Raw genomic sequence first — 24,266 nt, forward strand, 5'->3', positions numbered from 1 at the left:
GAACCTTAACATCAAATTCAAGAACTAAAATACATATATACAAATTAAAAAATTAGGGTGAACTACATGTGTAGTACATAAACTATTGCTTTTATTCCATTTTGGTATCCAAATTTTATTTTATTTTAAACCATACCTAACATTTAATTTATGTTTTATTTTTGCACCCCACTATTAAAAACTTAATTGAATTAGTGACATTGTATTTTTTTATATTTTTTATGATGATGTGGCACAACCTTATGGTGACAGATCAACGTCAATGTTAAGTTTTTAACATCGGATACCAAAATGAAAGCTAACAAAAAAGTTAGGTATGGCTTTGAAAAAAAACTTAGGTACCAAAACGGAACAAAAGTAATAGTTTGGATACTAACTTATAGTTTAACCAAATATTTAAAGGACACAAAATGGGCTAAAGGCCTATAAACTCCTAAAGAGACCCAAAATGTTAAAAGCCGAAGGCCCATTGAGATTGCCTTGTTCTCCTACTGCCAAAACTGCAACACTTTGTCTATATGTTAAACTTTATCGTTTCAAGTTTAGCCTTAGCAATTAGCACACAGCTCAGAATCTGAGAGAAAAGAAGGAAGAAAAAACACAAAGAAATATATATATATTTTTTAATAAAAAGGAAAAAAAAAACATAGATAAAGAGAAGAACAAAGAAATAGAGAAGGGTCGCTCGATCTATCTGAGCTTTGATCTTTTTGTTTCAAAGGTAATTCCTTTGACCATTAATTTCAGAACCCCTTTTTCTCTCTCCCCTATTTCTTTCGAGTTTAGGGTTTACCTTCACTCAAAATTGGGAACTTTTTTTGTTGGTTAATCTTCTGTTTTTCCCAATTGCTTAAATGCTTTAAACTTTGTAAATTTATCATGAATTAGGTTATTTTAAGCTAACTGTTTGATATTATTCGGTTAATTTTCTGAGCAAAAAACTCTAATTTTCTAGGGTAAAGAAGAAAATAATTTAGCTTGACGGCTTCTCCTGAGAAAAAAAGGTTCTTCAATTGGTCTATTTTTGTTGGTTAGGTTTATCTTTATCGGAAGCTTTTGCCCAATTTTTCTGGCATTTTAAGTTAGGTAGAACTTAGAAGGTTATTAGTCTGATCTTATTGGTGACATTTTGCATCTTTGTAATCATGGGTTTAAATGAAAACGAATTTTCCTTTTGCAGATTTTCGATGATTGGGCTAACTATTAGTTTGGTTTTTGAATTTGGGGTGTTTGGACTAATGGGTATTTCTTGCCTTATGGAATTTGTTTCGAGCTTGGGTTTGTATTGTCGGTTCTTGTTTGATCTTATTCTGTTATTGTTACCTATTTAGTTTTGTACTGGAATGTTTTACAGGGTTTTATGGTTTTTTGCACCTCGATGTGTATGGTAACTGGTAAGCATTTTGTGTTCAAAGGAAATTTTTTTCAGGATTCTTAATTGTTTTATGGTTTATTAATTAAGCTTGTACTGTAACTTCAATCCTCCTTCCAATGCCCGTTAAGATACCATGTAGCTTAACGGTTATGAAGGGTGTTTTTAACGAGGCCTCTTTCTTATAAAAAAAAAACAATTTGTTCTCGATTTATGAGTGTTTTAGATGTAAATTATGTTTTGTTTCCAAAGTAATTGCAGTTCTGTTTTAATCAGATATTTGATTTGATATACATGCCAACACAGTTCGTTGTCGGATAATGGCTGTTGAGGCTCCTGCCAAACATGTTTACGATTTTGATGATGATGATGATGATGGACCCATGGTGTTCAAGAGGAATAATACCTCGAGGCAGGCCTCTGATGCAAGAGCTCCCAATGGTCAAAGTTCCAGTTCCCAGAACAAGTCCATCCCGCCTTCCAAGTCACCTCCCCTGCGATCACCTGTTTTGAGCCCGAAATCATCAAATTCATCTGTGAAGGCATCACCAGTGAGATCTCCAGTAATGAATTCTAAGGGATCAACTTCACTAAATGACCGATCAAAACAAGCAACGCAGCTGAATAAGTCTACTGGTGTCAAGGAAGAGAAAAGCGCAATTAAAACCACCAAATCAAACAGTGACAGTGATGATGATTCACAACCTTTGAGTGCAAGGCTTAAAGGTATCTCAAGCCAGGGAAACAAAGGGGAAAACACTTCAACTCCTGCCCAATCACAGCGATTGGTACCAAAGATTGAGATAAAAGGATCTGGTGAAGATCCCGATGATGAAGCTCCTTTGTCTGCAAGGTTCAAAATGAAGTCGAATTCGGGGACATTGAATAGTAAGCCTTGTGAATCTCATGAGAAGAAACCTATGGCTTCTAAAATTCAGCAGAATGGTTCTATCATGAAGGACAAGCAGCAAAAGTCGTCTGTGTTGTTGGATAAGAGACCTCTTGATAAGGGCAATTCATCAGATCAGTCTTATGCTAAAAAGCCAAAGATTTCAGATACACCTACAACAATAAAATCCAAGCAAGTTACAGTGAAAGCAGAAAAAGCTGAAGATGATGATGACCATATTCCAATTTCCCAGCGGATAAAGAAGTCAGTTCCATCAAACAGTAAAACATCCTCCATGAAGCAAAAAGCGATCAAAGTTGTCTCTTCATCATTTAAAAAGATAGATAAAAAGTCGAAGAAAGTTATGAAAAATTCTAAATATAGCAAGTCCACAAAGCTGTCACCTAGTTCTGGTGATGGTCAGAAAAAGTGGAGTACCTTGGTTCACAATGGTGTCATTTTCCCACCTCCATACAAGCCTCATGGGGTTAAGATGTTGTACGATGGACGACCAATTGATCTCACTCCTGTGCAAGAGGAGGTCTCTCTCTCTCTCTCTCTCTCTCTCTCTATATATATATATATATATATATCTATATCTATATATCTATCTATCTATCTATATATGTCTGTCTATCTATATTGTTATATGTTCTTATCATGTGTTTTTGTGAGAACTGATTACATTATTGTTATTGCGATTTGATGAAAGGTTAAAGTTCTCATTTGACTTTTCCTGGTTATTTTAACCTGGTCTGTTCATTCTGCAGGTGGCAACGATGTTTGCTGTAATGCAAGATACAGATTACATGAGTAAGCCACAGTTCAAGAAGAATTTCTGGGAGGATTGGAGTAAGATACTGGGGAAAAACCATATCATTAAAGGTTTGGAAAAATGTGATTTCACTCCAATATACGAGTGGCATCTGCAGGAGAAAGAGAAGAAGAAGCAAATGAGTTCTGAAGTAAGTTGGTTCAAAATGATTTTTGGCTTTGATATTCTAAAGCTTTTTGTACATCTGCCTAGCAACCTGAATATTTAATTGCTTCAGGTTCCTTCAAAGTAAACTCATAACAATATCATGAAGTTTTATAACTGTTGAGCATGTTTTCTTTTTGTAGGAGAAGAAGGCTCTGAAAGAAGAAAAGTTTATATGTGGCTGTTGTTGATGGTGTCAAAGAGAAGGTGAAGATTTTGTTTCAGTGTAGAATTCAATTTATCCTTTTTAAAACTTCTTTACTTCTTGGTTTAATTTAATTTGTTTTTGCTTATCCTCATTCTAAAATGTTTTTGGAGAGTAATGCAATTTTTCTTTCTCCTCTTTCTCCAGTACCAAAATCTACAAAAAATAATAGATTTCTTTCAATTGTGTCATTTTACTTTTTCTAATTCAGGTTGTTTTGATTGCAGGTAGGAAATTTCAGAGTTGAACCACCTGGGCTTTTCCGAGGTCGAGGAGAGCATCCAAAGGTATCGGTGACATGCTTCACAACTTTAAAGCAGTAGAAAACTTTACGTCTTAGTTTGATTGTTCAGTTTATGGGATTCGTATGTTTAGCTATTTAAGTTTATTGTTGTTTATCAGATGGGAAAGTTGAAAAGGCGTATTCGTCCATGTGACATTACCATTAATATCGGAAAGGATGCCCCAATTCCAGATTGCCCAATCCCTGGTGAAAGGTTAAGACTTAAGAGTCAGACAGAGAATGTTTATTTTCTAGAATATATGAAAAGATTGGAAATTATTTAGAATTTAGTTATCTTAATTCTGGGACTTTTTTGTTTGATTGGCAGATGGAAAGATATTAAACACGACAATACTGTTACATGGTTAGCTTTCTGGAATGATCCCATTAATCCGAGAGAATTCAAATATGTATTTTTGGCAGCCAGTAGTTCTTTGAAGGGGCAAAGTGACAAGGAGAAATATGAGAAAGCAAGGCTGCTGAAGGTAATAACCAATATGATGGTGCTTTTAGTTTTTATTTAGTGAACCATCTATAAATGGATATATGTGCGTTAAATGCAGGATTATATCAAGAACATCAGAGCTGCTTATACTAAAGATTTTACTGCAAAAGATGTTACAAAGAGACAAATAGCTGTTGCTACATATCTTATTGATAAATTAGCTCTTAGGGCGGGTAATGAGAAGGTATATCATGTCTACCACGAACAATCCATCTTCTGCTTCTTTTGATTTGTATGCAAGTACATTAACTGTGGGTAGGGTTGAATTCAATGAGGAAATAAAGGGTCCGAGCTGATTTGGCCATGTGCAGGATGACGACGAAGCTGATACTGTAGGTTGTTGCACGCTTAAAGTAGGAAATGTGGAATGTATTCCTCCAAATAAGTTGAAGGTAAGGCCAGATCATGCTCTAAGAAGAGATATTCGGTATTCTTTGTTAACTTGTTGGAATGAGCCTAATTTTTGTAAGACCGCATTTTAAAACCGGCTAGTTTTAGTTAATATGTATTTGGTATTAGGCTTGGAAATTGATGTTCGTTGAATTCTATGGCAGCTTGTCATTTACCTACTAGCCAATGTTCATGTTTAACATTTTTGTTTTCGTTTTGATCTTTAGTTTGACTTCCTCGGTAAAGATTCAATTCAGTATGTGAACACTGTAGAGGTTGAGCTTCCTGTGTACAAGGCAATTGGGCAGTTTCAAACTGGTGAGTTGTTGACCACGTGGTTAAAATTCATGTCTATGATATGAATTGAGCTAAAGAGTGTGATATCTCCTTTATGCAGGAAAAAGCAAAACTGATGATCTTTTTGATGAGCTTGATACGAGCAAACTAAATGCTCTCATTTGAAGGAACTCATGCCTGGTCTTACAGCAAAAGTCTTCCGTACCTATAATGCTTCCATTACATTGGATGATATGGTATGCCAGCCTATACATGACATGCATGCATTTTACTGTACTATGCATGTATGCTTAGCCTAGTTGTGAGACATCAGTATGTGAGGCAAATGTATTGGACCACAATGCTTACAGTGATATTTAGACAACTACTCAGAGCTTTCAATGAAGTGGGCAAACTCTTTGATAGCATGCCATTGTGGTTTTGTAGTGTAATTTTTTTTTAACAGTTTTCCTATTTTCCCATGTTTGGTTAAAAATGACAGTTAAATAAAGATACCAAAGATGGGGATGTAGCAGAAAAAGTAGTAATTTATCAGCGAGCAAACAAAGAGGTAAGGACTGTTTCTGGCTAGACGCCAAGCCGAGGAAGTTATCTATTTTAACTTTTTGGTATCTAGAATTTTGATTGTTCTTGCTGCAGGTTGCCATCATTTGTAATCATCAACGGAGTATCTCGAAATCTCATAGTGCACAGATGTCAAGGTTGACTGAGAAAATAACAGAACTCAAGGTAATTACTCTAGAAATTTTCTTGGAAAACTTCCAAGTTTTTACTTGTATTTTGAGGGTTATATTCCCATACCTCTGTCGGGAAATGTGACCGACATGAGTGGTTTCAAATTTAAACATTTTATTCTGCGAATTGGCGCTTTTCCATTTTAACCATTGTCCTGACTTTTGTATTGCTTGTAGGATGTTCTAAAAGAGCTAAAAACTGATTTGGATAGAGCTAAGAAAGGGAAGCCGCCATTGAAGGATGCTGATGGGAAGCAGAAGAGGAACTTGACTCCTGAAGCGTATAATAGCTCATTCCCTTCTTTGTTAAGCCTTCCATACAAATTTTTGCTTACCAACTCCTCCGTTGATTCATGTTTGATGCAGGATACAGAAAAAGATTGCACAAACAAATGCAAAGATCGAGAAGATGGACCGGGACATGCAAACTAAAGAGGATCTGAAAACTGTGGCATTGGGCACATCCAAAATCAATTACCTTGACCCTAGGATCACGGTTGCATGGTGCAAGCGGCACGAAGTTCCCATCGAGAAGGTAAACAATATCTACTATCCAATTATCAGTATTGGAATGACGAGTTATTCAACCGACTTTCCTTTGCCTATATGTTGCTTCACAGATTTTCAACAAGTCTCTTCTGGCGAAGTTTGCTTGGGCAATGGATGTGGATCCCGATTTCAGATTTTGATCATCTGTAGGATTACCAGGTTGGTGCCATTAAATTCGTACTCCGACCTACTGGCCCACGAGGAAAAGATGGGGACAAAGGAACAACCAAAAGTCTCCTCTTGAATTTCATCCATTTTTCCATTGAAGTTAACATTTTTTTTCTTGGTTTTAGTGGAAAATTCGTGTTATATGTCGATCTAATGTAATCAGAGTTGCTAAAAGAAATTGTTTTCTTTCGACATTTCAACATTCCTTACTAACTGTTAAATGTTGGACTAGAGATACATTGAAGAATGGCTGATAAACAGAGTTAATTTTGTACATTCCCTCACTGAGATCCCTTTTTGTTAGTATCCTATTTAGGGGTAGGCGTTCGATTCAGTCGAGTTAAGAATTTTTGAGTTATTCGAGTTGATGAGTCTTATTTTACAACTTGAACTTAATTTGAAATTTTTTCGAGTCGAGTTGAATCAATTTTTCAAGTTTTTTAAATTTAATTGTAAATATTTATAATATTATAATATTATTTGATTTCAATTTAAGTCACTTCTATAACCATATGTACAATATAAATATATTTCTGTGATATATATATATATATATATATATATATATCATATAAAGTCTAAAGGCTCGAGTCAAAATTGAAAATAAATTCATTAATTACTAAAAATTTCAAGTTATTTGAGTTGTATTTTATAATTCTATTTGAATTTGAAATTTTTTCGAGTTAAGCCGAGTTTATGAAATTATAATTCGAACTCAATTTGAGTTGAATTGAGTAAAAAAATTTAATTTTTCGAATTGAGTCGAGTTTTGCTCAATCATAATGTTTAAACATCCTGCAAATGTAACTTTTTGGTACATAAGGGACCTTACATTGTCGGAACACCAGGTTTCCAGTTTTTGCCATATACATTTTCTGAAAACGAAGATAAAGCCTGCTGTTTGAAACAAGATTCCAGTCGTTTTATACATTGTCTGAAAATGTTTGTTTTCTTAAGCCATGCTGTACTTCTTCCACCATTCGAAGCCCAAATTCATCTCTCGTTTCTCATTTCGGTTTTGCCGTCGAATAAACCGGTTTGCATATTAACAACCTTGGGAAAACCCCTCTCAGGCTGGACTTCAAATTCAATGGCTACTCTTTTGGATTCCTCAAAATTGACATGCTCGAACAATCTTCTCTGGATTGTTGCTGTGCCAAATGCATCTGCAAAGAAGATGAATTATAGGCTTTTCTATTCGACTGATTATATATATATACATACATATATAAAGAAATTATAAATGTTTTGATTCGAGATTAAATAAATTCATTGGATTAAAGGATAAGAAGAAACAAGGAAGCAAATAATTCCTGGAATTGGCCGTTTGTTAATGTCGACTATGGCTTCTGTCGCTTAGCATTCGTTCGATTCCCCATTCCTAAATTCCATATCTGAATAAAAAAAATTAGCTGATGCCGATTCTTTCAATCAATTCCATCTTTAAAACTTTCAACTTTCTGGGTTTAATAAATAAGCCATCCAATTTTACTTTTCATCATTGTAAGATCCTCCTAGATTTCATCTTTTTTAGATTAAAATTTGCCTTTCTATGGTATGGGTTTTTATTTAATTTTATTGAAGTACTGGAAAGTTTGCATTTTGCTAATGGGGTTTTAATCAAGTTTCCTTCTTTTAGCCCCCTTTTTTATAAAATCAAAAAAGTTTTTGTTTACTGAAATCAATTAAGGAAGCCACTAAATATAGGTGTTTTTGTCCCCATAGAATTGAGCTTCATTTAGCATCATCTGAACTAAACTTTGATACCTTAGCTTTTGAGCCAAAAAAGTTATTTTTTTCTTCAGAAATAATCTTTGGTCAATTTGCAAGCTTAAAGTAGCTAAGTTAACTCTCATCTGTTTTTTTTTTTTCATTGTTCTTAATGATGTTCAAGTGTAAATTTATGCTTTTCCGTTATATATTGTCCTTGTTATTGCTTTGTGCAAGGATAATGGCATCCTCTTCAGACACATGGATAAAAGACTATAATGAAGCAGTGAAAATTGCAGATGATATCAATGGCATGATATCCGGTAAGAGTTCACATCCTGCGCTGGGACCAGAAACGCAGCGTCACGCATCAGCTATCCGAAGGACGATCACAATCTTAGGGACTCGACTTGATGGATTGCAGTCCCTTTTGTCTAGCCCTCCCGGGAAGCCATTGTAAGTCACCTTCAAAGGAGTGAATTGGTGTCGGATTAGTGTTCTGATGATGTCTTTTAGGGTATTTATAAAATGATATATCGGTGTGCTCGATAGCAAATTCGAATACGTTTTATCATGAACATGTCAGATTAGTGTTTTGATCATGTCTTATGTCGGTTGTGAATTCGAATACGTTTTATCGTGCTCAATAATCCGGGTTTCAGAACAGAGAAGGAGATGAGTCGTCGCAAGGACATGGCTTCGAATTTGAGGTCGAAGGCAAATCAGATGGCTTCTGCTTTCAACATGTCAACCATTGCTAACAGAGATGCCTTGCTGGGGACGGAAACTAAGCCAGATGCTATGAGTAGAACACTTGGTTTGGATAACTCCGGCCTTGTCGGTCTTCAACGCCAAATAATGAAAGGCTAGTTATTTCACTTCCTACTACTACGTGAAATTGCTCTAGTTTTATCGACGTTTGACGATGTGTTTTCGAGCAGAACAAGACGAGGATCTCGAGAAGCTGGAGGAAACAATCGTGAGCACAAAGCACATCGCATTGGCAGTCAGTGAAGAACTTGATCTGCATACCACACTCATTGTATGTTTCTTTAAATTCGTATCGAAGAATCGATTCATCGTCCGCAATTCGCTAACTTTACATGATCTTGCGCTCTTCCCTGCAGGACAACCTCGACCTACATGTGGATGTCACCGATTCTGACCTGCAGGTAAAAACACTTGCTGTAATGACATAAATGAATGCTTTCTTAATACATCTAATTATTCATTCGATCCGGTCTATCGGCGAATATCGTTCCGGTTAAGCAGCATGCATCATACTTTTTCATATGATGGTAAAGAGTTTAATGCAGAGAATGTCATGGGAACAATATTGCAATATTTAAATACATGATTATGCTTGGATCATTCTAGGTTGAGTTCATCTATGAAGAAAATTGTCTTCTTTTATTGTTGTAACAGAGAGTGCAGAAAAAGATGGGGATTTTGAACAGGCGCCTCAACGGCAGATGCTGGTGTATGTGCATGCCTTTCGCCGTGATCGGAATCGTAATTCTGGTGGTCGTTATATACTTGCTCATCAAATACTTGATTTAAATAACAATTATTATATAGCAATAACCGTATCATTTGAAACAGTTATTTTATGACTGTGATACCTAGATTAACTATAATAATTTTATTATTATTACAATCATAATCACAATCATAATTTAAATTCATATTTATAATACTACTAATAATAATAATTTCTCGTATTATTACAATCAAGATCACAATAATATTATTATTAAATAATAATATGAGAAATTTTTTTTTTATTATTATTATTATACCCCAAACAAGAAGCTTAGCTTACCCTTATTGGTGTCCAAAATGTCTGGAAAACTTCGTGATCCTTTTTATTTTGGTTCTCTCTCTCTCTCTCTTTTTTTTTTTTGGTTCATTTCATTTCGTGCTTTTCATAATTTGTAAGGTTTAAAAGTAACTTTTTGTTATTTCTTCATAATTTTCTTATTTAATTAATGGATAGTAAAAGAATAAAAAACTCTTTAGGTAAAATTTTATTAAATAACAATCAACATGTAAAGAAATGTACGACAGACCTTTTAAATACAAAATTTTAAATTAAAAGTAAAGTTAATTATTCAAAACATTAGTTTTTGTTAATAGTATGGGGTGATTACAAGTAGTAAGGGTGCGTTTGGTTCACAGAATGTAAGATTACCAGTAAGAATGTAAGATTACCAGGGAATATGATTACTGGAATGTTGTGTTTTATGTTTGGTTGGTTTAGCAGAAATGTAAGATTACCGTGTTTGGTTAAAAGAATAAAAGATTATTAGAATGTATATTTGACCAAATTATCCTTATTATATATTTGCTTTTTTAATAAGTTGGAAATATTTATATATTTTCTTTAAAAAAAATTAAATTCATAAAATTTAAATTAAATATATATATATATATATATATATATATATATATATATATAAATATAAAAGGGTTTAATGAAAGGGTAAAATTTTATTTTAACCCTTGAACTTCATATAAAATTTTAATTATAGATTTTTTTTTGTAAATCTAAAATAGTTTAAGGATAAATTTGTGATTTACCCTTCGTAGAATTTTTATTATTCAATGACAGAAGAAATATATTTTTGAAAAAAAATTAAGGGCATTTTACTCCAAAATACCAGTAATCCAACAATACCTAAGAAAGGGAGGTAATGACAGTCCCTGGTAATATACCCAAAAAATCTACTATTAGTAATAAAATATTACCGGGAATGAGATTCCCGACCAACCAAACATGGGAATGTGGCCCATGGGAATTTTCTTGAACCAAACAACCCCTAAAGGTTCACTATTTTTCTTAATTATTAATAATACATACATTTATAGACGTAGTTACTCGAACTCAAAATCTTAAGATAAAATAATATTTTTTAATCACTGAAATTACTTAATGTGTTCTTTTTCAAATTAAATTACAATAGTAGGTAACTTGATCACACAGGATAGTAAAAATGAGATACCTTATATAAATTAAAAATATTGATTTAATTTTAATTCGATTAATACTATTAATAATATTGATTTGAGTTTAAATATAATTAAATTAGGATATTATACTATTAACAATTAGGATATTAATAGTATTTTAGGTTTATCAGTTTAAATTTAAGTAAAATAGATTTCCCCAAATTTTTAGATTAAATACATGATAAATCCTTATTATTTTAAAATTAAATACCCTTATTCCTCCCAATATGTGATCTGTCTCTCTCTACTAACAATTAACCAAGGATACAATCTGACAAAGGCGGGATGGAGAAAATGTGAGAGTATTCCTCTTGTATTCTTTTTTCGTCAGATTGTTTTTATATCCCTATCCATATAGGCTTTAATATTTAATCTTCGTTATATCTTTTTCGTTGTCCACTTCATATAATATATCTATAAGTATCAATTAAATAAATATAAATTAATTTTTTATAAAAAAATATGAAATATTTGTCCTTCAGACTCGCACCGCATATGTGATGTTATAATTGCCACCATTTTAAAAAATGTTTTCACAATCTTTAATTAATAAATTAAAATATAACTCCCACACAAACTCAGAAAATCCAAAAAAACAAATTCTTACATAATATTCAAATATAAATAATATCTCAAATACATCATATATATATATTTTGTAACAAGAGGGAACACTAAGGACTAGTGAGTGTGAATTCCTGTTAAAGTATCCAGGTCAGAGCCAAGGACACAAACACCTCCGAAGGAGGTTGAAAGAGCCAGGATGCTTCAGTACTTCCACGCTGCCCCAATCGAGCAAGGCTATCGGCAAGCTTATTAGTTTCACAAGCACAATGATGTATCATAACCTTCCACGCGCTGTTTATGTAATACCCAAAACTTCAGGTTAGTAGTTCGGGTTGACTCGAGACCCATACATAGGGCCGAAGTGATAGATTTTGGGATGAGTTTATTAAGAAATAATAGGAAGAGGACCTAAAGTGTAAATTTCTAGGTATGTGGCCAGCTTGGAGCCGCGGATAGTTTTTCGTCAATACGTCGAACGAGCTCAGAAGGAATGTGACACAATCGATGTGATTTCCGGTATATTTATCGTGTTTTCTATTCCAGTAACAACATTAATAGATAGAGGCTCTAAGCATTCTCATATATGTTATGACCTAGCTTAAGAAAGAAACCTTTTAGCTGAGGATTTACATATGAGAGTTAGAGTGTCTAGTTCGCTAGGGTTGGATGTCCTAGTCGACAAGATCAATCGTCACTGTCCTATGAAATCCACGGTCAAATTTTCCCCGCCTATATGTTATAGCTGCCGTTAAGAGAGTTTGATATGATTTTAGTCATGGATTGGCTTTCAAAATATGATGCAAGTGTAAGGTGCAAGGTCAGATGGCTCAAGCTTAGAAAGAACGATGGGACTAAGGTTATGATGGTTAGTGAAATTCTTGGGTGTTTAAGTTTGGTTTCGACAATTAAGGCTCTGAGGATGATCGAGAAGGGATATGAATCTTTTTTAGTCCATGTAGTTGACACTCGAGTTGCAAGTCCATTGTTTGAGGATATTAGAACTGTCAGAGAATTTTTGGATGTATTTCCTAAGGAATTGTCAGGATTACCGACATATCGATAATTAGAGTTTAGTATTGAGGTATCGCCGAGTTCCACTCCATTGTCCATTACACCTTATCGCATGGCACCGACACAGCTTAAAGAATTAAAGGTCCTACTTCAAGAGCTTTTATAGAAGGGTTTTATTCGACCAAGTACCTCTCGTTGGGGAGCGTCAGGCTTTTTTGTAAAGAAGAAAGACAAGTTGATGAGGTTGTGTATCGATTACCGCAAGCTGAATAAGTTAATCATTTAGAATTGATACCCCTCCCTAGAATAGATGACCTTTTTGATTAGCTTAAGGGAGCTTGCATTTTCTCAAAGATAAACATGAGGTCGGGTATTATCTGTTGAAGGTTATGGATGTAGATATAGCGAAGACTACGTCTAGGACAAGGTATGTTCATTATGAATTTGTTGTGATGCCACTTGGACTTACCAACGCCCTGGCGACATTCATGGATTTAATGAATTGAGTCTTGCACCCATACTTTGACCAGTTTGTGGTGATTTTTATAGGTGATATTTTGGTGTATTCACAATCAAAGGAAGAACACGACCAACCCCTTCGCATTGTTTTACAGACATTGCAAATCGTCAATTGTTTGCTAAATTTTGGAACTGTGAATTTTAAATATCCGAAGTATCCTTTTTGGGCCATGTAGTATCGACAGAAGGAATCTAGGTGGACCTTCAGAAAATTCAAGTAGTGTTGGATGGGAATCGCCAAGGAATGTGACGAAGTTTGTAGTTTCTTAAGTCTTGCTAGATACTACTGTCGGTTCACGAAAGGGTTCTCAATAATAGCCGCGCCAATGACAAAGTTAATTAAGAAAAGAGTTCCATTTGTTTGGGATGAAAGGTGCCATAAGAGTTTTAAGCAATTAAAGTTTGTTCTACCCAAGCATTGATTTTAACCCAACTAGAATCCGGTAAAGAATTAACAGTGTATAACGAATGTTGAGATTTAAGAAGCTCAAAGATCAATCGAAAATTGTGCCAAGAGGGGTGAATTGGCTTTTTGAGACTAGGAGTAAGGAGTAAAAGGATAAACCAATTTGCACAAGGATTTATAGTGGTTCAACTTCTCAACTAAGTCTACATCCATTATCTTAGCTCCTCACTAAGGATTTTCCAACAAATTCACTAATTTGTTCTTTCTTTTTCAAGGATAAAGAGATAATCCTTACACCTCCCTAGCGTTTCAAAGGATTATCTAGAACAAATCCCCTTTACACAAAGGATAATAAATGTAAACAAGAAAACCTCTCTAAGGTAGGTGTTTACAAAGAATTAAGCTCACGGGAACAAAAAATATTTACATGAGAAATAAAAATAGAAATGAAAAACTCTTCTCGTGTTTGAATTCTTGGGTAGTGTTCTAACACTTCTTCAATTTTTGTTCAACTTGTTTTTATATGTTGGAATGTGTTTGTGGTCGTTTTTAGCCGTTAGGGATGATTTGGAGCCGTTGGGTATAATTTTTATGCAAAATAAAAATGCTAAGGACAAGGAGTATCGATACTCCTTTAATGAGTATCAATACTTCCTTTGTTATATTTAAATAAACTACCCGTCACTAGCCATTTGGCCTGACCAGTATAGATACTATGATCATGGTATCGATAATACTTTATAAAGTAGTTCGATACTCCTTTGAGTATCGGTACCTATTTTGCATTCTAGAATTTGAGAAAACTGGTAGTATCAATACTACCTTGAGAGTATCAATACTTCTCTTACCTTGATATCTATACCACATAAACAGTATCAGTACTGTTAATATAGTATCGATACTGTAAGAATAATATCAATATTACTTACTCAGAAAATCAATTTCATGCTCAAATTCTAGTTTTATGGACTTTGAATTATTTTTGAAATTTTTTGAAAACTTTGAACAAATTCAATTAATTCCAAAAACATTTGCCTTAATTTGTTATATCAAAATATTATAAAACATGGTTAAACAATCTCTCCCTTTTGATATAACAAAATATTTGAGAAATAGTTTTTGGCAAAACTCACCCTTAATAAAACATTTAATGAAAAAGAGAAATATTTGGATAATATAAAACCTTCCCCTTTTCATTCTTGAAATTGAATTTTTTAAACCTATATTTCTCCCCCTTTTTATTATATAAAAAATAATTCCACTTTAAATTTTAAAAATAAAAATGGAGTGTAAGTGGAAAATTTTAACATTAAAATCATTTGAAAATTCAAAGCTCCCACTCAATAGAAGCATTCCAAAAAAATTTTGACTTTTAAAGGCTTGACACTAAAAAAATTGAATTTCAACAAAGATGAAAAACATGTTAGTAGCACATGAAATTCAATATATCTAAGTCTAATAAATTTATGCAATACCAATTGTAGAATTTAAGTGCATGTGCATAAAGCTAACAAAAAATGTTATGCATTTAAAAAATTGATATTAATTGTTAGAGAGATATCAATTGTTAGAGAGATATCATTTGCGATAAACCATATGCATAAATAAACATTTAAATTAAGGTCAAAAATTAAAAACTTTGTAAAACCAAAGCCTTTAAAACAAATTTTGACCAAAATTCATTATGATGAAAAAACATTAAATAAACATTAAGACTTTAGAAAATGTTCATCACAGTTCTTTTTAACATACATGAGATGAAAAACAACACAAAATTATTAAAGTTCAAAACTCATGCATGCATAAAACTAAATGAGCAACCAATTTACAACATCAAAAAGCTTTAAGGTTAGAGGTTACCCATTCCTTTTCAAGTTTGGCTAGAGCATTTGAGTATCTTCACTTTCATCACAATTTCTCTCACACACCTAGAAGAGACATTTAAGTAGATTTTGGTATCCAAATTACATTGGATCCTTGAATGTTAGTTCAATGTCTCTAGTTCCCTTAGGAACCCATAGTTGTCTAATTTTCAAAGCTTTTCTTTTATTTATAGGACATATATGTACATTGTGACCATGAAAATGACAATGTGAGCATTTTTCCATTTTTAACATAGATGAATTGTTTTTAGAAATGATTTCTTTTTCTTTTGTTACACATTCAAGCTTAATTTTCAAATCATGATTTTCATTTTCTAAATCATTGATTTTGATTTTTGAAAGCTCAAAATCATTTTTCAAAGTTTCATTTTGATTTTCAAAATCCAATTTTTCTTTAAAAAGAAAATCATTTTCAACTTTGAATTTTGAAATCAATTTCTTATATTTAGAATTCATGGCCTCAAATTCCAAATAAAATTAATCATAACAACCTGTAACTTATTAAAAGAATAGAAATTTGATTTACTAGAGCTAAAAGTTACGATTGAATCTTTTTCGATGACCATGAGTCATAGGTTGGATACTTCATCTTCATCACTCCAAGCCGCCACAAATGTCTTTTTCTTAGTTGATCCATTCTTCTTTAGGAGAGGAGAATCATACTTGGCATGCCCCGTTCTTTAACATTCGAAGCACATTGTGGGACCCTTTTTTTCCTTGATTTATGCTTCACTTCCTTAGAAGACATAAATCTTTTGAATCTTTTGAAGAGCTTGGCCATATCTTCTTCTTCATCATCATCTTCATCCACCTCTTCACTTATGTCTTGATTACTCTCATTGGTGGATTTGAAGGTAATGCCTACCTCATTCTTCTTATTTTTCTTTTCTTCATCATCTTCTTCATCATTTACCATCAACTCATTGGTGAGAAGATAACCAATAAGCTCATCAAGAGTGAGAGTCTTTAGGTTTATAGCTTCGATAATCGTCGTCTTCTTCGATTGTCAAGACTTTGGAAGAGAATAAATAATATTCCTCACAAGCTTCTCATTAGGGATAACTTCTCCAAATCCCTTGAGATCATTGAAAATCATAAAAAATATATTCGTCATATCTTTGATGTCTTCATCCGGTTTCATCTTGAAATTGTCATAGCTATGATTGAGAAGACTGATTTTGGTTTCCCTCACTTCATTGGTTCCTTTATAAATGACTTGGAGCTTATCCCAAATCTCCTTGGCATTAAAACATGAGGAAACTCTTCCATATTTTTTCTGGCCTAATGAAAATAATAGAATATGCATAGCCTTTGCATTGAGTTGAAACTTCTTCTTCTCTTCATCACTCCAATCATCCATCTCGTTGGTTGGAATGAAGTATCCTCTAATGATTGAGTTACAAGCTCCTAGATCATTGGAACGAATGAAGATCATCATCATATTCTTCCAATAGGCATAATTAGCATCATTATAAAAAGACGACTTTTGACCGGTTGAGAGTCTTCAATGTAGTAAGAGCCGGAGGTCGAAGCCATTTTCTCGGTTGCATTGGGAATTGGTAGAGCTTCTTCAGGATAGTCTCAAGATTGTTAAACCTTCAAATGAGTTAAGCTTTGATACCACTTGTTGAGATTTAAGAAGCTCGAAGATTAACCAAAATTATGTAAAGAGGGGGTGAATTGGATTTTTGAGAATAGGGAGTAAGGAGTAAAAGGATAGAACAATTTGCACAAGGATTTATGGTGGTTCGACTTCTCAACTAAGTATACATCCATTTCCTTAGCTCCTCACTAAGGATTTTCCAACAAATTCACTAATTTGTTCTTTTTTTTTCAAGGATAAAAAAGATAACCTTTATAACTCCCTAGATTTTCAAAGGCTTAGCTAGAACTAATCCCCTTTAAACAAAGAATAATAAATGTAAGCAAGAAAATCTCTCTGAGTTAGGTGTTTACAAAGAATTAAGCTCACAAGAACAAAAAATATTTACAAGAGAAATTAAAATAGGAATGAAAAACTCTTCTTTTTTGTTTGTTTGCTTGGATAGGTGTTCTAACCCTTCTTCAAGTGTCTTCAACTTGTTTTTATATGTTGGAATGTGTTTGTGGTCATTGTTATTCCAGAGCAGAGTCAAAGTATAGTAGAGTCTTCGAGGTCCACCCAAAAATTGGCTAAGAAGGCCAGGGATTCTCAGGGTTCGTGGAGAACCCCAGTAGACCAGTCCAGGAGACTGGCCCTGAGCTCAGATCGTGATGATAGATCGACATCTCGTAGGAGATTTTTGCCGACTACATCTGTAGCTAGTTCTGGTGGATCAGCGAGAACACCCTATGGTGACTATCAGACATATGGGAAGAAGCATTTTGAAGTATACCAATTTGGGACCGAAGGATGTTACTATTATGGCTCACTCGATTATTTTATTCAGGATTGTCTAGAAGCACATATATCCGCTCCGAGTCAAACTCAGAGGTCCACCCAATCAGTTCAGATAGGTCAGGGACCCACGAGAGGCGGTAGTTATACTTTTGGCCTGCATGGTAAGGGTACTACTAGGTATGTGGTAGGCTTGGAGCCGCAGATAGTTTCTCGTCAATACGTCGTATGAGCTCAGGAGGAATGTGGCACAATCGATGTGATTTCATGTATATTTATCGTGTTTTCTATTCCAGTTACAACATTAATAGATCCAATCTACGTATCCTCTTATATGTTATGACCTAGCTCAAGAAACAAACCTTTCAGTCGAGGATTTATAGATAAGAGTTAGAGAATCTAGTCCGCTAGGGTTGGATGTCCTAGTCGAAAAGATCAATCGTCGATGTTCTATTGAAATCCATGGTCAAATTTTACCCGCCTATGTGTTGTAATTTCCATTCAGAGAGTTTGATATGATTTTAGTCATGGATTGGCTTTCGAAATACGATGAAAGTGTAAGGTGCAAGGCCAAATAGCTCAAGCTTAAAAAGAACGATGAGACTAAGGTTGTGATGGTTAGTGAAATTCTTGGGTGTTTAAATTTGGTTTCGACAATTAAGGTGCTGAGGATGATTGAGAAGGGATATGAATCTTCTTAGCCCATATAGTTGATATCGGGTTGCAAGTCCATCGTTTGAGGATATTAGAACTGTCATAGATTTTTTGGATGTATTTCCTAAGGAATTGCTAGGATTATCGTCAGATTAATAATTAGAGTTCAATATTAAGGTATTGTCGAGTTCCTCTTCAGTGTCCATTACACCTTATCGCATGTCACCGTCAGAGCTTAAAGAATTGAAGGTCCTACTTCAAGAGCTTTTATAGAAGGATTTTATTCGACCAAGTACCTCTCCTTGGTGAGCGCCAATATTTTTCGTAAAAAGAAAATGGGTTGATGCGGTTGTGTATTGATTACCACAAGCTGAATAAGTTAATCATTAAGAATCGATACCCCTCCCTAGAATTGATGAGCTTTTTTATCAACTTAAAGGAGCTTGTATTTTCTCCAAGATAGATATGAGGTCAGGGTATTATCAGTTGAAGTTATGGATGCAAATATAGCCAAGACTATGTCTAGGACAAGATATGGTCATCATGAATTTATTGTGATGCCGTCAATTATTTTCTAACTTTAGAAGTGTGAATTCTAACTATCCGAAGTATCCTTTTTGGGCCATGTAGTATTGGTAAAAGGCATTTGGGTGAACCCTCAGAAAATTCAAGTAGTGTTGGATGGGAACCTCTAAGGAATGTGACGGAAGTTTGTAGTTTCTTATGTCTTGCTGGATATTACTGTCGGTTCGTGAAAGAGTTCTCTATAATAGCCGCACCAATGAGAAAGTTAATTCAGAAAGGATTTCCGTTTGTTGTGGATGAAAGGTGCCAGAAGAGTTTTAATTAATTAAAGGTTGTTTTACCCAAGCATTGATTTTAACCCAACCAGAATTCGGTAAAGAATTCATAGTTTATAACAACTGTTGAGATTTAAAAATCTCAATGATCAACCAAAAATTGTGCCAAGAGGGGGTGAATTCACTTTTTGAGACAAGGGAGTAAGGAGTAAAAGGATAAAATAATTAGCACAAGGATTTATCGTGGTTCAAGTTCTCAACTAAGTCTACATCCATTATCTTAGCTCCTCACTAAGGATTTTCCAACAAATTCACTAATTTGTTCTTTCTTTTTCAAGGATAAAGAGATAACCTTTACAACTCCCTAGATTTTCAAAGGCTTAGCTATAACCAATCCCCTTTACACAAAGGATAAGAAATGTAAACAAGAAAACCTCTATAAAGTAGGTGTTTACAAAGAATTAAGGTTACAAGAACAAAAACTATTTACAAAGAAATGAAAATAGGAATAGAAAACTCTTCTCTTGTGTTTGATTTCTTGGATAGGTGTTCTAACCCTTCTTCAAGTGTCTTCAACTTGGTTTTATATGTTGGAATATGTTTGTGGCTGTTGTTATTCTAGAGCAGAGTCAGAGGGTAGTAGAGTCTTCGAAGTCCACAGGCAGGGATTCTTAGGGTTCATGGAGAACCCTAGTAGACCAGTCTAGGAAATCGGCCCAGAGCTCAGATCGTGATGATAGATCAGGGTCCCGTAGGAGATCGTTGGTGGCTACATCTGTAGCTAGTTTTGGTTGATCGACTAAAACACCCTATGGTAATTATTAGACATGTGGGAACAAACATTTGGGACTATACCAATTTGGGACTGAAGGATGTTACAGTTATGGCTCACTCGATTATTTTATTCGGGACTGTCTAGAAACACATATAGCTGCTCCGAGTCAGACTCAGAGGTTCATCCAATCAGTTCAGATAGGCCAGGGACCCACGAGAGGCGGTAGTTATACTTCTGTCCAGTATGGTAAGGGTACTACTAGGTATGTGGTCGGCTTGGAGCCAAGGATAGTTTCTCGTCAATACATCGTGTGAGCTCTGGAGGAATATAAAACAATCAATATGATTTCATGTATATTTATTGTGTTTTCTATTCCAGTTACAACATTAATAGATTCAATATCTACGCATTCTCATATATGTTATGACCAAGCTTAAGAAAAAAACCTTTCAGCTGAGAATTTATAATAAGAGTTAAAGTATCTAGTCCACTAGGGTTGGATGTCCTAGTTGACAAGATCAATCATCGTTGTCCTATTGAAATCCATGTTCAAATTTTACCCGCCTATGTGTTATAGCTACCGTTCAGATATTTCATATATGATTTTAGTCTTGGATTGGCTTTCGAAATATGATGCAAGTGCAAGGTGCAAGGCCAAATAGCTCAAGCTTAAAAAGAACGATAACACTAAGGTTATGATGGTTAGTGAAATTCTTGGGTGTTTAAGTTTGGTTTCAGCAATTAAGGCATCGAGGATTATCGAGAAGGGATATGAATCTTTCTTAGCCATATAGTTGACACCCGGGTTGCAAGTTCATCGTTTGAGGATATTAGAACTGTCAGAGATTTTTTTGATGTGCCAGGATTACCGCTGGACCGATAATTAGAGTTCAATATTGAGGTATTGCCGAGTTCTGCTTTAGTGTCCATTACACCTTATCACATGTCACCGAAAGAGCTTAAAGATTTGAAGGTCATACTTCAAGAGCTTTTGTAGAAGGGTTTTATTCGGCCAAGTACCTCTCCTTGGGGAGCGCCAATCTTTTTCGTAAAGAAGAAAAACAGGTTGATGAGGTTGTGTATCGATTACCGCAAGCTGAATAAGTTAATCAATAAGAATCGATACCCCTCTCTAGAATTGATGACCTTTTTTATCATCTTAAGGGAGCTTGCATTTTCTCCTAGATAAACCTGAGGTCAGGGTATTATCAGTTGAAGGTTATGGATGCACATATAGCTAAGACTATGTCTAGGACAAGATATGGTCATCATGAATTTATTGTGATGCCGTTTGGACTTACCAACTCCCTGGCGACATTCATGAATTTTATGAATCGAGTCTTTCACCCGTACTTAGACCAGTTCATGGTGATTTTTATAGATGATATTCTGGTGTATTCGCGATCAGAGGAAGAACATGACCAACACCTTGCTTAGTTTTACATACATTACAAGACCGTCAATTTTTTGCAAAATTTTGGAAGTGTGAATTCTAACTATCTGAAGTATCCTCTTTGGGCCATGTAGTATCGGAAGAAGGCATCTGGGTGAACCCTCAGAAAATTTAAGTAATGCTGGATGGGAACCGCCAAGGAATGTGACGGAAGTTCATAGTTTCTTAAGTCTTGTTGGATATTAATGTTATTTTGTGAAAGGGTTCTCAATGATATCCGCGCCAATGAAAAAGTTACTTCAGAAAGGAGTTCCGCCTGTTTGGCATGAAAGGTGCCAGAAGAGTTTTAAGCAATTAAAGTTTGTTCTACCCAAGCGTTGATTTTAACCCAACCAGAATTTGGTAAATAATTCACAGTGTATAATGATTGTTGAGATTTAAGAAGCTCAAAGATCAACCAAAAATTGTGCCAAGAGGGGGTGAATTCGCTTTTTGAGACAAGTGAGTAAGGAGTAAAAGGATATAACAATTTGTACAAGGATTTATAGTAGTTTAACTTCTCAACTAAGTCTACATCCATTATCTTAGCTCCTTACTAAGAATTTTCCAACAAATTCACTAATTTGTTCTTTCTTTTTCAAGGATAAAGAGATAACCTTTACAACTCCCTAGATTTTCCAAGGCTTAGCTAGAACCAATTCCCTTTACACAAAGGATAAGAAATGTAAAAAAGAAAACCTCTATAAGGTAGGTGTTTACAAAGAATTAAGCTCACAAGAACAATAAAAATTTACAAGAGAAATGAAAATAGGAATGAAAAACTCATCTTGGGTTTGATTACTTGGATAGGTGTTCTATCACTTATTCAAGTGTCTTCAACTTGTTTTTATATGTTGGAATGTGTATGTGGCCATTTTTAGCCGTTGGGGATAATTGTTTTGCAAAATAAAACTGCCCAGGACAAGGAGTAGCGATACTCCTTTAATGAGTATCAGTACTTCCTTTGTTATATTTAAATAAACTAACCGTCACTAACCGTTAGGTCTGACAAATATAGATACTATGATCATGGTATTGAAACTACTTTATAAAGTAGTATCAATTCTCTTTTGAGTATCGATACCAATTTTGCATTATGGAATTTGAGCAAGCTGGTAGTATAGATACTACCTTGATAGTATCGATACTTCTCTTATCTTTGGTATCAGTACCACATGAACAATATCAGTACTGTTCATATAATATTGATACTGTAAGAATAGTATAAATACTACTTACCTAGAAAATCAATTTTATGCTCAAATTCTAGTTTTATGGACTTTGAATTATTTTTGAAAAACTTTTGAAAACTTTGAACAAATTAAATTAAGTCCAAATACATTTTGTCTTAATTTGTTATATCAAAATATTATAAAACATGGTTCAACAATCTCTCCCTTTTTGATATAACAAAACATTTGAGAAATTGTTTTTGGCAAAACTTCCCCTTAATAAAACATTTAATGAAAAAGAGAAATATTTGGAAATTATTGAAGCTTCCCCTTTTTCATTCTTGAAATTGAATTTTTCAAACCTATACTTCTCCCCCATTTTGTTATGTCAAAAATATTTCCAGTTAAAGTTAAAAAAATAACAATGGAGAGTACGTGGAAAAGTTTAACATTAAAATCATTTGAAAATTCAAAGCTCCCCTTCAATAGAAGCATTTAAAAAAAATGACTTTTAAAGTCTTGATTCTAAAAAAAATTGAATTTCAACAAAGATGAAGAAACATGTTAGTAGCTCATGAAATTCAATATATCCAAATCTAATAAACTTTATGCAATACCAATTGTTGAATTTAAGTGCATGTGGATAAACCTAACCAAAAATGTTGTTCATTTAAAACAATTGATATATATTGTTAGAGAGATATAATTTGCAATAAACCATATGCATAAATATATAAATTAAGGTAAAAAATTAAAACTTTGTAAAACCAAAGCATTTAAAACAAATTTTGACCAATATTCATTATGATGAACAAACATTAAAAAAAATCATTAAGACTTTTGAAAATGTTCATCACAGTTCTTTTAACATGCACGAGATAAAAGACAACACAAAATCATTTAAGTTAAAAATTCATGCATGCATAAAACTAAATGAGCAACCAATTTAAATCATCAAAAACTTTAAGGTTAGAGGTTACCCATTCCTTTTCAAGTTTAGCTAGAGCATTTGAGTATCTTCATTTTCATCACCATTTCTCCCACACACCTACAAGAGACATTTAAGTAGATTTTGGTATCCAAATTACATTGGATACTTGAATGTTAGTTTCAATGTGTCTAGTTCCCTTAGGAATCCATAGTAGTCTAATTTTAAAAGCTTTTATTTTCTTTATAGGACAAATATGTGACCATGAAAATGACAATGTGAACATTTTGCAATTTTTAACATAGATAAATTGTTTTTATAAATGACTTCTATTTCTTTTGTTAAGCATTCAAGCTTAACTTTCAAATCAAGATTTTATTTTTCTAAATCATTGATTTTGATTTTTGAAAGATCAAAATCATTTTTCAAAATTTAATTTTTCTTTTCAAATTCCAATTTTGCTTTAAAAATAAAATCATTTTCAACTTGAATTTTGAAATCAATTTCTTATATTTAGAATTCATGGCCTCAATTTCCAAATACAATTAATCATAGGCAACCTGTAACTAATTAAAAGAATAGGAATTTGATTCACTAGAGCTAGAAGTTACGATTGAATCTTTTTCGATGGCCACAAGGCATATGTTGGCTA

General features: G+C 33.8%; 1 protein-coding gene and 1 pseudogene across 1 annotated transcript; both read left to right on the top strand.

Moving 5' to 3' along the window:
- Positions 1-1,369: 1,369 nt before the first annotated feature.
- On the top strand, positions 1,370-6,647 carry LOC120115976 (annotated as a pseudogene).
- Positions 6,648-7,812: 1,165 nt separating this feature from the next.
- Positions 7,813-9,641, top strand: LOC120115840 (syntaxin-51-like). The gene is made up of 6 exons (XM_039136447.1): positions 7,813-7,874; positions 8,319-8,537; positions 8,744-8,946; positions 9,023-9,123; positions 9,209-9,253; positions 9,507-9,641. Exons 2-6 carry the CDS (start codon positions 8,323-8,325, stop codon positions 9,639-9,641), a joined length of 699 nt encoding a protein of 232 aa, XP_038992378.1. The 5' UTR covers positions 7,813-7,874; positions 8,319-8,322.
- The last annotated feature ends 14,625 nt before the right edge of the window (positions 9,642-24,266 follow it).

Source organism: Hibiscus syriacus, unplaced genomic scaffold (genome assembly GCF_006381635.1).
Source record: "Hibiscus syriacus cultivar Baekdansim isolate YM2019G1 unplaced genomic scaffold, ASM638163v2 tig00000910_pilon, whole genome shotgun sequence".
NCBI lineage: Eukaryota > Viridiplantae > Streptophyta > Magnoliopsida > Malvales > Malvaceae > Hibiscus > Hibiscus syriacus.

Coding starts and splice junctions, on each gene's coding strand:
- LOC120115840 (XM_039136447.1), top strand. CDS start 8,323: ATGGCATCCTCTTCAGACACATGGATAAAAGACTATAATGAAGCAGTG. Junction 8,538..8,743: donor AGCCCTCCCGGGAAGCCATT/GTAAGTCACCTT, acceptor TCCGGGTTTCAG/AACAGAGAAGGAGATGAGTC. Junction 9,254..9,506: donor TCACCGATTCTGACCTGCAG/GTAAAAACACTT, acceptor TTGTTGTAACAG/AGAGTGCAGAAAAAGATGGG.